At 42.1% G+C, this 13,273-nt stretch overlaps 1 protein-coding gene across 2 annotated transcripts in view; it reads right to left on the minus strand.

The window, feature by feature from the left end:
* Positions 1-13,273, minus strand: part of LOC136863034 (inhibin beta chain) — a 680,816-nt gene that overhangs the window by 134,492 nt on the left and 533,051 nt on the right. For both annotated transcript variants that reach the window (XM_067139353.2, XM_067139354.2), the window contains one exon: positions 12,300-12,526. In XM_067139353.2, coding sequence (XP_066995454.1) covers positions 12,300-12,526 — 227 coding nt within the window. The remainder of the gene's footprint in view (positions 1-12,299; positions 12,527-13,273) is intronic.

The following is a 13,273-nucleotide window of genomic DNA, read 5'->3' on the forward strand; positions in this document are numbered from 1 at the left end:
GTAGCAATCAGGAGCACCGTGCGGTCAGGCTTTTACGGTACCTGTGATTGGTAGCACTATATGAGCGACACCAGGGTCCTGGCTTGCCTGTGATTAGTACCCACTATATAAGGAACACCACGGGATAGTACGAGTCTCTGTGGTTAGTACACTTACGTGATGGAAACCATAGATTTGCGTTTCCTGTAAATGGCGCCGCTGTGTGTGAAAAACCATAGGTCTGTATTACATGTGCGAATTTCATTACCTGTGACTAGTACCATAATATGTGGAATACCGCGAGTCTACGATACTTTTGATTAGTACCGCACCATGTCAAATACCATGGTTCTACTTACCAAGCGATAAGTACCATTATGAGAGGCCGATAACCTATATTTTGGACCCCTTTAGCTTGCAAGCATCATCGATTCAGTATTGAGCTCTAGAAGCAGTCCCTTGGTCAGTATTACTATTGTTCTCCGTCAGTTTCTGAGACTGAGGCATTGCGGGTCGTCTCCACTGATTGTTTTAACTTCATATCCATCCGTTCATTTTTCGTTCTCACGCTTTGAATTCTGGTCAGTGAAGGATTTTGGATTTTTATTTTTTCATTGCATTTCGTCTCATTTCGTACCATTAGGGACCGATGACCTCGACGTTAGGCCCCTTTAAACAACAAGCATCATCATCATCATCATCATCATCATCATCATCATCATCATCATGACTACTACTACTACTACTACTACTACTACTACTACTACTACTACTACTACATGTGAAGATGGTTTCTCGCAAATTAACTTAATATTGCACAAGCAAGGGCTTCTCTACACCGGACAACTGTGAGTTCATTGATAATGGTCAAGCTTGTAGGTTCTCCTCTATGAGATTTTCAACCTCTACCCTATGACAACTCCTGGTATCTGAAAGGAAGAAATCTTGCGGCCCACGCAAGGAGCAAAGAACGTTCACGTGAAGATGGCAGCGTCAGCATCATGGGTCCAATTTGGAAGTTAGTGTGATGGAAAAGGTACCGTACTAATGTTATATCTTAATTTTTACTAACATTTTAGTTACCTATGTTGAAGTCTGAAAGTTACTTTTATCAATTTGCTTTACGTTTCACCGACACAGATAGGTCTTACGGCGACGCTGGGATAAGAAAAGGCTAGGAGTGGGAAGGAAGCAACCGTGGCCTTTATTAAGGTACAGCCTGGTGTGAAAATGGGAAACCACGGAAAACCATCTTCAGGGCTGCCAACAGTGTGGCTCGAACTCACTATCTCTTGAATGCAAACTGATAGCTATGCGACCTGAACTGCACAGCCACTTGCTTGATAGACTGAAAGTTAATTTAAAAATTAGTTAAGTTGAATTTTGCCCTATAAAGTGGGTTAGACATTATGGTACACTGTGTGTTTTAAATCATTCTTTAGCTAATTTACTGCAACTGGCTATGTAGTAATATAATATGTTTATATGACACCATGGAAACTGTAGCCTGCAACTCCAGTATTGTATGTTTGGGACAGTTCGAGTGAGTACCGGTTAAATTTTTTCCACAAAAGCACAGATGATGATATGGATCAATAAATGAACGATAAATAAACATGTTTCCTGATGGCTTAGTAAGAAAATTAGAATTAAACTTGTAATTTTTCCTATGAGGTATTAAACTAAATTGCTAGACAGGCAATAATTCCATTGTGGAGAATTATCTCCTGTATGCAGTTATCAGACTTTTGGCTTCTGATAAACTCACATTTTTGTTTTGGTGGATGCAGAGTGGGTCTCGGACCACAAGTGGCCACAGCTGATCTGTTGTCCAACAGCTCTGCACTCCGACCAAGGAGGGGTGGCCATGGCTCTATGATGGCTCTATGCCTCAGCATTTGGGAGATGGGAAAGGGCTGGACCCCACAGCTGGCCCCAACTGTTGGCTGTCCTGAGAATGGTTTTCCATATTATTCCATTCTCCTACACTAAAACGAATGCCGGGAAGTTCATAGTATAGGCCATGGCTGCCAAACCTCTCCCCTTCTCCACACATCTCCTTCACCATCACAGGAATGAAAACATTTTTAGTAGTAGTATTCACATTTCATTCTTTGCCATCCAATGAATTTCAACACTATAAGTCATTACATACCAGCGACACCAGCTCCACTATGGGATACCTCCAGATTCCAATTTCAATTTACATTGAAAAGGTGATCTAAACAGGTGGACAAAAGAAAATCCGTGAGGTTTCACCTCAGGACGGGCCCATCACCAGCAACTACCGCAACGCAGGTGGAATAATCTGCCATGAACTTTTTCAAATCTACTGGGACAGACATAATTACCATGTTTCGATATTCACCTCACTGTGTGGCTACCATCACATCAACAACTAGTACCACCACAACTACGACCATTACCGAACTCATCCAATCAGCCACAGTTGCATACCACTCGGCAGTAATGTCCAGTTACGCAGCGCCTAATTATCAAGCCAGATTCATCGCAGCGACACCAGCTCCACTATGGGACAACTCCAGATTCCAATTTCAATTTACAAGACTGATGCCACATTCTACGGCAGCAGAGGAATGAGCTCTACAACACCAATTTGCACCTCCAGCAGTGACGACAACTGATCCACTGCTACCCATGGACAACTCAATTCAGAATATTCCTCCTACTACCACCACTGTCTCCGCTACCTCCACTCCTCCCACGCTTGCATTTTCCGCTGTATCTGGCACTAAATGCCCTATGAATCGCTCCCGTTTCCTCAAACCCGCTCCAGCAGGAATACATTCATTCTTAATTTCAATCTCTCCCCTGACTTCCAATCACCCCACACCATTATCTCCACCCTAGTCAGACACAACAAATAGCCAAGAAGACATAGCGGACATCGGAACTACAAATGGAGTCATCATGCAGGTCAACAGGGAAGCTGTTGCCAATCTTCTCACCACTGCCATAGGCTTCCAACATCTAGAAACAAACATCCACTTCAACCCCTTCCAACGCCACCTATAAAAACTCCACTTGCCCATCCATGCTACTTTCTTCTCAGTTGTGCAGTATGTGGGGTAGACCCCTCCATTACTGAAGACACCACACTCTCCAAGCTCAACACAGAAGGCATCTCAGCAAAAAAGGCTTTCCGGATCAAAAATGCAACGGGTCCAGCATACATAGTATGAATTCTTCTACCATCACCAAAAGACACAGACCAGGTATTGGCTAGTCGAGTCTCCATTCACTGACACCACCGTAAAGTTGAACCATCTCGTGCACCACCTCCACAATCCAACAAGTGTGAGAGGTACCTCGCCTACAACAATCATCCCACCACTCACTGCACTGCTCATAGTCCGGTATGTGGACACTGCAATCAACAACACTTTATGCCCTGATGTCCCAACACCCACCAATCACCCCAGTACGTGGCTGTGAGCTTGCATCTGGGAGATAATGGGTTTGAATCCCACTGTTGGCAGCCCTGAAGATGGTTTTCCGTGGTTTCCCATTTTCATACCAGGCAAATGCTGGGGCTGTACTTCAATTAAGGCCACAGCCACTTCCTTCCACTCCTAGGCCTTTCCTATCCCATCGTCACCATAAGACCTATCTGTGTTGGTGCGATGTAAAGCAAGTAGCAAAATAATAAATAAAAATAAATCACCCCTGTGTCACACCTGTTGAGGTACTCGCTCAGTATACTCACGCCATTGCAAAAGCTGTACTCCACCTCCAAAAAATCGACCAGAACTTGTAGCCCCTATTAAAACCATCACCCTGCCCATATAACCTAACCATTCCCTTTTATCACCACCCACAGTTGAAGATCTCATCTGCTTCATAACTATCTCATTTCTCAATATTCACCCCTACAACAGATCCTTAGTCCTCAAACACCTACAAGCCATAGCAAATCAAACCTTAAATCTACATTTCTCAACCACCCATCCAGGCTTAAATTCTCACTTCAACTTCACACCTCTGGGAACACTCGTTTAAATTCCCACAGCTCTCTAATTTTTGTAAGTTCCTCCTTCTACGAATTTGTACAACTAGCAAGTTGCCACTCATAGTACATATATTATAGTAGGTTTATAAGTGCATCAAAAGAACAATATTATTATGTTACATAGTCACCCACTTACAACTTTCGCCATCTGTTTCCATATCTGGAATTCCAGGCATAGGATACAATGGAAAATAACTCAAGATTTTGTTAAATCTGTAGAAATATGATATTTCCAAACTAATCTAGATTTTTAAAAAAGGAACAAAAGAGTTGGTGTATATCACAACAGCAAATAAATTACCTTCCTTCTTGTATATAAAACAAAATAAAATAAACATGTAAAACCCTTAGCCAAGAGGCTGCAACCCCCTCTCATCTCCCCCTTTTTCACATCCTTTATCCACCTCATTCATCCTTCACATCTCCCCAACCTGCCCGCATCTCTTGGCCAGAGGGAGGGCATTACCTCCCAGGTGGTCCTTCAGGGTGGGGAATGAAAACTTTTGATGTATGTATTGATATTTAGCCAGAAAGAGGGTGTAATCCTCTAGGTACCCTGTCTGGGTACAGAATGAAAACTTACCCAGCCAACCCCCCCAAGTCACCTGTGACCTTTCACTCTGCGGCGGTAGTACTTACACCAAAATCTACCATGAGAGGGCACTCTTCCTTAAAAACGTTGATAAGTAGATGGACTGAGCTACTATTGAACAAGTTTTCACCTCAGGACAACTTTGTTGCAACAAGAAGAAGAAGAAAATTCTCTATCACTGTGGCAGTGTGTTCAATACAAGTGTTGGTGTCTGACCCCAAGTAAGAGCTACTACACATCTAAAGGCTTGTGTTTGGTGATTCCCTTGCCTCCTTGCCTAAAAGGGTTTACCCAAAGAGCCAGTGTAAAATAAGGAACAGTAAGTTATTGCACCACAATGAATTCTGTAACTTCCATCCCCGTAACAACCACCACTGTCGCCACCACTTCCAGCAGTAGTAACATTGCCCTGACAGACATGACACAAGCTCATCTCTCAGTAACTATGTGTTCTTCAAAAGATCTACCACCACCCACATCATGCCACTTACTCATTCCTCCTCTGCCTATACACGGAGATTCCAGTCAGGTACAATATAAATGCAATCAACCTCAATAGGCCCTGGAAACCGAACCTCCTTTGAGGAGGTTAGCCATCGATACCACACCAGTAGGCTCCAATCACGGACCACCAACAGCCGCCGAGACTCCCACAGCAATCGGCTGCAACTCAGGATCACAGCCAGTGAATGCAGCACCAATCAACACTGCTTCAGCCACCAAATTTCCCCCTCTGTCCTAAGCACCCCGCAGTATAAATAACATCCGATCCATCTAACAATGCCCTCAAGGACCCATAGCTTCCTCCTCCAGACCCAAAACAATCTTCCGCACCCTTCATTGTCTGACATTCCTTCATTGCATAGATTCTTTATTCATTTCACTCACAGAACCATCCCACCCCTCCTCACAAACAACCCGTAATGCAATCATTGCCCATACATCCTTCAAAAACCTCCTAAAAGTTTCCTTTCTCCCCATCGTAGGCAGGGATCATCTCCCAGTTTTAATCAAAATCCCTACTTGTGACCGCCGTTCTAATCCTCCTCCCCCCCCCCCCCCACGACTCATCACCAATTTCTCCAAAGCCGATTGGTCAGGATACTAAGACCACATCTCCAGATCCCTGTCACAACTATCTCCTCCTCCTACCAATGCTCATTCCTTAGATACCACATCTCAATTCATCCATACCACAATAACCACAGCATCCGCATCCTATATAACCACTTCCCTCTACATTCTCCACAAACCTCGAATCTCTTCCAAATTCTGTCACTTGCAGAAACTGTCCCAATCATATCTAACAATACTCCAGACCCCAAGATCCTTACTTCCTTCACCTCCATTGCCAAACTATTCCAATAATCAACAGTTACCTAAAGGATTACCGCCAAAAATCCTGGTCTCAAACGTGTACTTCCCTCCTCCTAGCATGCATCCCTTTCCACATTCTGGCACAAGCTTTCCTCCCTCCTCGGCCAACAATGCAACCCTTTCTATCCCATCATACATGACAGCAAGTCTCCAGCAAACATGGTGGATAAAGTGGAGGTCGTTTTCTCACACTTTCACCCTTTAATCCACCGCCTCTCTTCTCAGACCGATATTATCTTCTACCAAAACTAACTTCCCTCCCCTTCTCTACTGGCTTTCTCCAATCATAACATCACACCCTAGTCCTCAATACCCCAATTACAGCCACTGACATCCCAAACGCCTTATCCCAAACCTGTGACTCCACTCCTGGTCCAGACCAAACCACTACCACCACATCCGCCAAGCCCAAGATGAGCTCTTGTCACTCTTAGCCTGCCTATACACCTTTATCCTCTCATCTGGCTTTCATCCCACTGCTTGTCAATGATCCACAATGCTCCTATTCTCTAAACCTGGAGAGGACTTCTCTGATCCCTGACTCCTATCATCCCATCTACCAAATCCACCCCTACCTCCAAGCCAACCACTTACTGCTTCCCTCCCAGTGTGGATTCCACCAGAGTCTTTCCACTTCATATCAGCTCCTCTGTCTTTTCCAATACATCACCATCTGCTGCAACCTAGCCCGTCCTAGTCTTCTTTCACTTTTGATTTCAACAAAGCATTTGACTCTGTCTGGCATCCAGCCTTAATCTGTAAACTTCAACTTCTCACTCTCCCTACCTTCTTCATCTGCTTTTTTGCTTCCTACCTCACCAATAGAACACCAATAGAACAACATGCATATCCATCTAGGACCACCTCTCCCCACCCTTTCCCCATGTAACTTGGAGTGCCAGAAAGGTCTCTGCAATCTCCACTGTTATTCATCCTTTTCATGGCAAACATTTTCCAACCTCCTCCACCATTTCAGCTTCTGTAATTTGCAGGTGACACTGTTGTCTATGCTCTGCTTCTATCAGTCCAAGCCATTAACTGTATCCTTGAACCTTACCTCAATTCTCTTACCACCTGGTGCGAACAATGTTTACTATACTTTAACCCCACCAAAACACAATCCATCTTGCTCTGATCCCATAGAGTCTGTCTCTCTACCACCTGCAACCCTAACCACCTCGGCCTCAAAGTCCGCAAAACCCCTATCAACCTGTTCTCAAATACCCAGGTGTCACAACTGACCAGCATATGACTTACCATCTCCTGCAGATCCCAGCTGCTTTGCTGGTACCAACTGGGGGTTTCAATACCAAATTACAACTCCTAAACTATAAAACCTTCATCCGATCCACTAACACCTATGGTCACCCTGCCTAGGCTGCTGTAACTTATTCCCAACCACACCGTTACCATCATCTCTTGTCCAAGGAATGACGCCTTTATCACACTAAGGACCTATATGAGATCTTACCCTTTCCCAAACTAGACACTCATATCTCCCTCTTTTTTCAGATATTTCTAGATAAAGCCTTAAGTCCCAGCAAACCAATCACATCCCAACTTTTGACATTTCCCATTAAAACCCTCCAACATACCTTATCTCCTCTCCACTGTTGTATCCATACCCAACACACAGACCAGCCACCCGCCATAATGCAGACTGTGACTGGGTAATTCAACACACCCTCAGTCATAACCCAGAACCTAGCTGACATATCATATAGCCTAACAAGGTCAATTAAGTATTTAATGAAAACCCAGACCATTGATGGACGGCCTCCCTAACCCTCATTCACATAATTGCAATCTTCCAGTCATATACTATTGTATTCAATCATTCTTGTACTACATGCAACACTCACATTTATTATAATGTGCTCTATATTATGTAAGTGACTGCCTGGCCGAGGCGATGAAGGCGTGCTCGGTTCACCCGGAGGGACATGGGTTCGATTCCCAGTCAGGAAGTCAAAAAATTTAAGAAAGGAGATTTCCACTTCTGGAGGTACACATGGCCCTGAGGTTCACACAGCCTACACCAAAAATAAGTACCAGGTTAATTCCTGGGGGCAAAGGCAGCCGGGCATAGAGCTAACCACTCAACCCTCTTAGACTGATTCTGATGGTTCGGTCAGCTTACATTTCAAACTGTGCCACGTCTGGGGAGCCATCTGGTGACAAATGAACGTACCATTTCCACTTCTATTATAACGTCTAAATTTCAAAAAGTCATTGTTTAAGAAGCCTTTCTCATGGACAGTCGAGATTTTCTTCTGATGACGCAGAGTACAGTTCTCTGCGAAATGTAAAGAATTTCACCTTATTTTCTTGACATGGCATAAGCCCGAAAGCCTATACAGTATCATGTCGATACCAGATATCTTTCCTCCTCCATGATAACTTAAAGGGTATCATAGTATCTAAAACAGTTCATGTGCGGTTTATTTTTCCATAGTGCTTTTAGAATTTTATGTAACTGTGTCTAAAATTATTATGGAAGCTAGACCTTAAAAATGCATCTATGAACAAATGCTTTACTGTGGAAGTTGAGCAGTCAAGGGCCATCTTGGTAACAACCAGCTACTAGGAGCTCAGACATGCACCGTTAATAGCCCTCAGGTATATTAAAGGACAGAGAGAAGTTCTCTGCAAGAACTCAAAGGTGGGGATGGATGGACATGGCAACTAAGTTATACTCAAAAATTGTTATCGTATACCACATACTCATGCAATTAAAAAATATATCGTTTAGGCAGGACAACCTTCTTACTCAAACATTCACTGAGGCAGTTTACTGAACACCAATGCTAGAAATTACAGACTTTGTCTCCTATACCTATCATGAATACGTACTTCTCTGTCTGTTGCTGATATGATGCAGAAAACAATACCATTGCCTTGTTTCTAGTCTCCTCTCAACTTGTTTTTTTCTTCTACTGCTTTTTTCACATCTTGGCATGTGGATTTGGCCCTATTTTACAGCCAGATACCCTTCCTGTTGCAACCCTCTGTACAGGGATGTATTCACTATTGCATATTTCTGTGCTGGTTGGTAGTGTGGTGTGAATATGGATATAGTCTTCTCTCAACAGTGTGTAAATTTCTTCCAAATGTTATATAAATCTTCCTTTAGCTCTCAGCATCTGATATTTAGGATGTAATCATCTATCAAATTGAATCTCTACCGGTACTCATAATATGATTAATCAAATCGGACAGCTCCCTTGAGAGGTGGAACTTCACCCGAGTTGAGACCTAAGCTGACAAGCATGTCTATAAAGAGAAAATTCAAATGTTCGTAAGAGGGCTGCTCTGGACAACTAAAGAGATGCAATCATGCAAATACATTAAATTGTAATTTTATCAGCTGCAGAATAGGCAGTAAGTAGTTTTAGGATATACTGTAGAAAGAGAATGGGTACGGGCATGGCAAGTAATAACTAGGTGAAAAGAGGGAAAAGATGTTTGTTTTGCTGGAATGATTATGTCAGGCAGCTTTTAAAGATAAAAAGATCTGAACAAGAACTAATGCAGACAGGCAATGCTATGCAGATGAAAGAAATAGGAAGTACAATTGTTTGTAGAGGACAGATATTTTTTGAAAATCTTCTCAATAAGAACAAAAATATTTTTGTCAAAGTCACAAACAACCACATTAATTGGTGGGTGAACTATGATGGTAATGAACTCATGCTTGAGGAAATGGAGAGGATGGTACGTTAACTGCAGTGTCAGGAAAACAATGGGAATAGATCAAAATATATCTGAAATATCTAGTGGAAATGTAGGGATGAAGTGGCTTTGTAGAGTAATAGGATTAGAATGGAATTTGAGTAACGTACGTTCTCATTGAACAAAAGTGGTAATTTCACCCATCTTTTAGCAGGTGAACTGGAAGCATCACCACTGTCAAAGTACTACTTGCATTCACAGGCATTTTAGAGAAAAGGGTGTGATCAATGGTGGAGAGTTAATTAAATGAAAACCAGTGTGGTTTCAGATCACAGGACTAAATTTTCAGTATGCATCAAGTAATTGAAAAATGCTATGTGAAGAATAGGCAGTTATGTTCATCTTCATAGATCTAGAGAAGGCATATGGCAGAGTACAAAGGGAAGAGTTGTCATTGTGAGGGATTACAAGATCAGGAGTAAGTTATTACAGGGAAATCAGAAAACATTTATGTTGGCAATCGCCACAGTGTGTTCTTGGTTCAATGTAGTCACAGAGGTTAGACCTGACTTTCACCTGTATGTTTCATAGTTTACATGATACATGGTTCATTTACTGAAAGATAAAAATGACAAGGATTCAGCTGGTTGGAAATGTAATAGTTTGGCCTATGCCAACTTTCTCTTCCTGGCCTTTTTCCTAATGTATTGGGGTCAGCACTTCATGAGGACTTGGACCAGTTTTACGGCCAGATGCCATTCCCAACACTGATGCTATGTAGAGGGATTTCTTCACTATTGCATGTTTCTGTGGTGGTTGGTAGTGTGGTGTTGTTTTATGTAGATGAAGCGATGTGTATTAAGATGAACACAAATGATGAGTCCCCGAGCCAAAGGAATTATCCTTAAGAATTTAAAATCCCTGGCCCAGCCATGAATCGAACATTGGGTCCTCTACCAAGGAGCCGGACAATTTGACTCTTAACAGTCACTTGGTCTTGATGGCAGACTGTGCTGAAATACTGCCATCTAATCATCTTGGAGTTTGAAAAGAGGTGCAGTAAGAATGATCTGAAATTAACATTTCCAAAAGTAAAATAATGTCAGTTAGGAAGAAACCTAAGGCGACTGAATTTCAGATAGGGGATATGAAAGTGGAAGAGGTGGATCATGTCAAATGGATGCATATTACATGAAAGTGAATGGAAGTGTAGAAAATATAATGGAGTGTATGGGATCCTCACCATGATTACTTGATTCAAGAACTGGAAAAAATCCAAAGAAAAGCAGCTCAATTTGTTCTGGGTGATTTCCGACAAAAGAGTAGCATTACAAAAATGTAGCAAAGTTTGGGCTGGGAAGACTTGGGAGAAAGAAGATGAGCTGCCCGTTGAGGGCAGGAATACTGAATTACAACACATACCGGTATATCACTTAGAACGAATGTTGGTTGATATACTTCAAGCAGTACTAAGTGATATGTTCCGAGCTGTCAGTGGAGAAATGGCATGGAATGACATTAGTAGACAAATAAGTTTGAGTGGCTTTAAGTGCAGGAAGGATCAGAATAAGAAGATCAAGTTGGAATTCAAGAGGACAAATTGGGGCAAATATTTGTTTATAGGAAGGGGAGTTAGTGATTGGAATAACTTACCACGGGAGATGTTCAATAAATTTCCAATTTCTTTGCAACCATTTAAGAAAAGGCTAGGGAAACAACAGATAGGGAATCTGCCACCCAGGTGACTGCCCTAAAAGCAGATTAGGATTGATTGATTGATTGATTGATTGATTGATTGATTGATTGATTGAGTGATTGATTGATTGATTGATTTATTGATTGATTGATTGATTGATTGAGCAAGCTAGCTCATAGTTGCTATCAGTTGTTGAGAATTGATTTCCTGGAAGATATAAAATTCACACATTCCGTTTTAGACCGACTGTGCTGTACAGGGGCGAAAGCTGCTCTGACTTGGAATGTTTTAATCATACATTGGATGTAATAGACATGAAAGTAGTAAAAATGATGCTGGTTCTAGCAGATGGGAACAATGGCTGGGGAGTGAATACAATAAGGAGATGATGGTTAAGGTAGTGGTTAACTTGATGAAGTTGAGCACATCAACCAGATTTGGTGGTGGGGTCATGTGAAGTGAATGGAGGTTACTTAGGAGAATAATGGGTTTGACTATGGAAGGTAAAAGAAGCAGAGAGAGACCAAGATAACAATGGTTAAACTCAGTTTTTCATGATTTATAGGGAAGAGGTAAGGAATTAAACAAGGCCAAAGAACAAAATGCAATAGAACATTTTTGAAATTCACAGTTCAATGACAGAAACTTGCAGACTGAACACCAAAAGGCATAACAGTCCATAGTGAAGATGTATGTATGTATGTATGTATGTATGTATGTATGTATGTATGTATGTATGTATGTATGTATGATCATTTAAGAATTCCAGTTTTCCTGACCAGGAACAATTTTGGATACAAACATGGCAATTGTTCTGTTCAATTAACTAATGTTCAAGCCATATTTAAACTTCATAATGTTGAATGGAAAATTCTTGCAATTAATTTGATGCCCATAGAAACTAAAGGAAACATATATATTTTCTCTATTTTTTCACAATACAACCGACATACCTTACCACTTAAATGCAGCTGGGCTGGTGGCCGTGTCACCTTAAACAACCATAATGTTAGGTTTCTATCTTGCAGACTATGACGAAATGCTCGAGGAAGTGAGGCCCGAAAGTCAACTTTGACCCACAGAGTTGCAGACTTCACTCGCAGCTCTACACCACTGCCGTCCTTATCCAAATCTTGGAAGTGAGAAAATTCCAGGAGAGTTTGTCCGTTCAGTCTATGACCTGAAACAGTAACAGCAGCTTTTGTCAGGGGAATGGATTTGAGATGAAAAGTAAGACATTACAGGTATCAAACAAGAAAGTTTGATCTTTTTTTTATATCATCTATATAACATGTCCTGACTGACTGACTGACTGACTGACTGACTGACTGACTGACTGACTGATTCATCATTGCCGAGCCAAAACTATTGGACATATAGAAATGAAATTTTGGGGATACATTCATATTAGAGTGTAGGTGCTCACTACCAGATCCCACACATCCCTAACTATGTTGGTACTTATATTAGCTTGCCTTACGTTGTTGGTACCAACGTGAAAAACTACCACCTTCTCCTTCCCCTCCTCCTTCTCTTCTACTTTTATCAGCATCTGCCTCAACCTAATTCCTGGATAACACCCTACCCTGGTTACCTTTCCTTAACACACTTTCCCCATGTGTCTAACCATGGAATCCCCCAGTACCAGAGCCTCAACCCTACCCACCTCCTTTGATCACTCCCCTCCTGGTCAGCCCTATCTTTCCTAATATCTGCAGAAGCTACTTACTCCTCCCTTTTCTCCCTCCCATGACCCTGTTCCACCTGCTTTTCCTATCCTCTACTCTACATTTTCCTTTCTTACCTTTTCCCTTCCTCCTACTTCCACACATCTCAGCAACATTTCCCTGTTCCTCATCTTCCCTCTGTTGCTCTACCTGGAGTGGCTCGTACCGATTTCTCATAGACACCTGTCCTGAGTTCTGTT

Source organism: Anabrus simplex, chromosome 2 (assembly GCF_040414725.1).
Source record: "Anabrus simplex isolate iqAnaSimp1 chromosome 2, ASM4041472v1, whole genome shotgun sequence".
Lineage (NCBI taxonomy): Eukaryota > Metazoa > Arthropoda > Insecta > Orthoptera > Tettigoniidae > Anabrus > Anabrus simplex.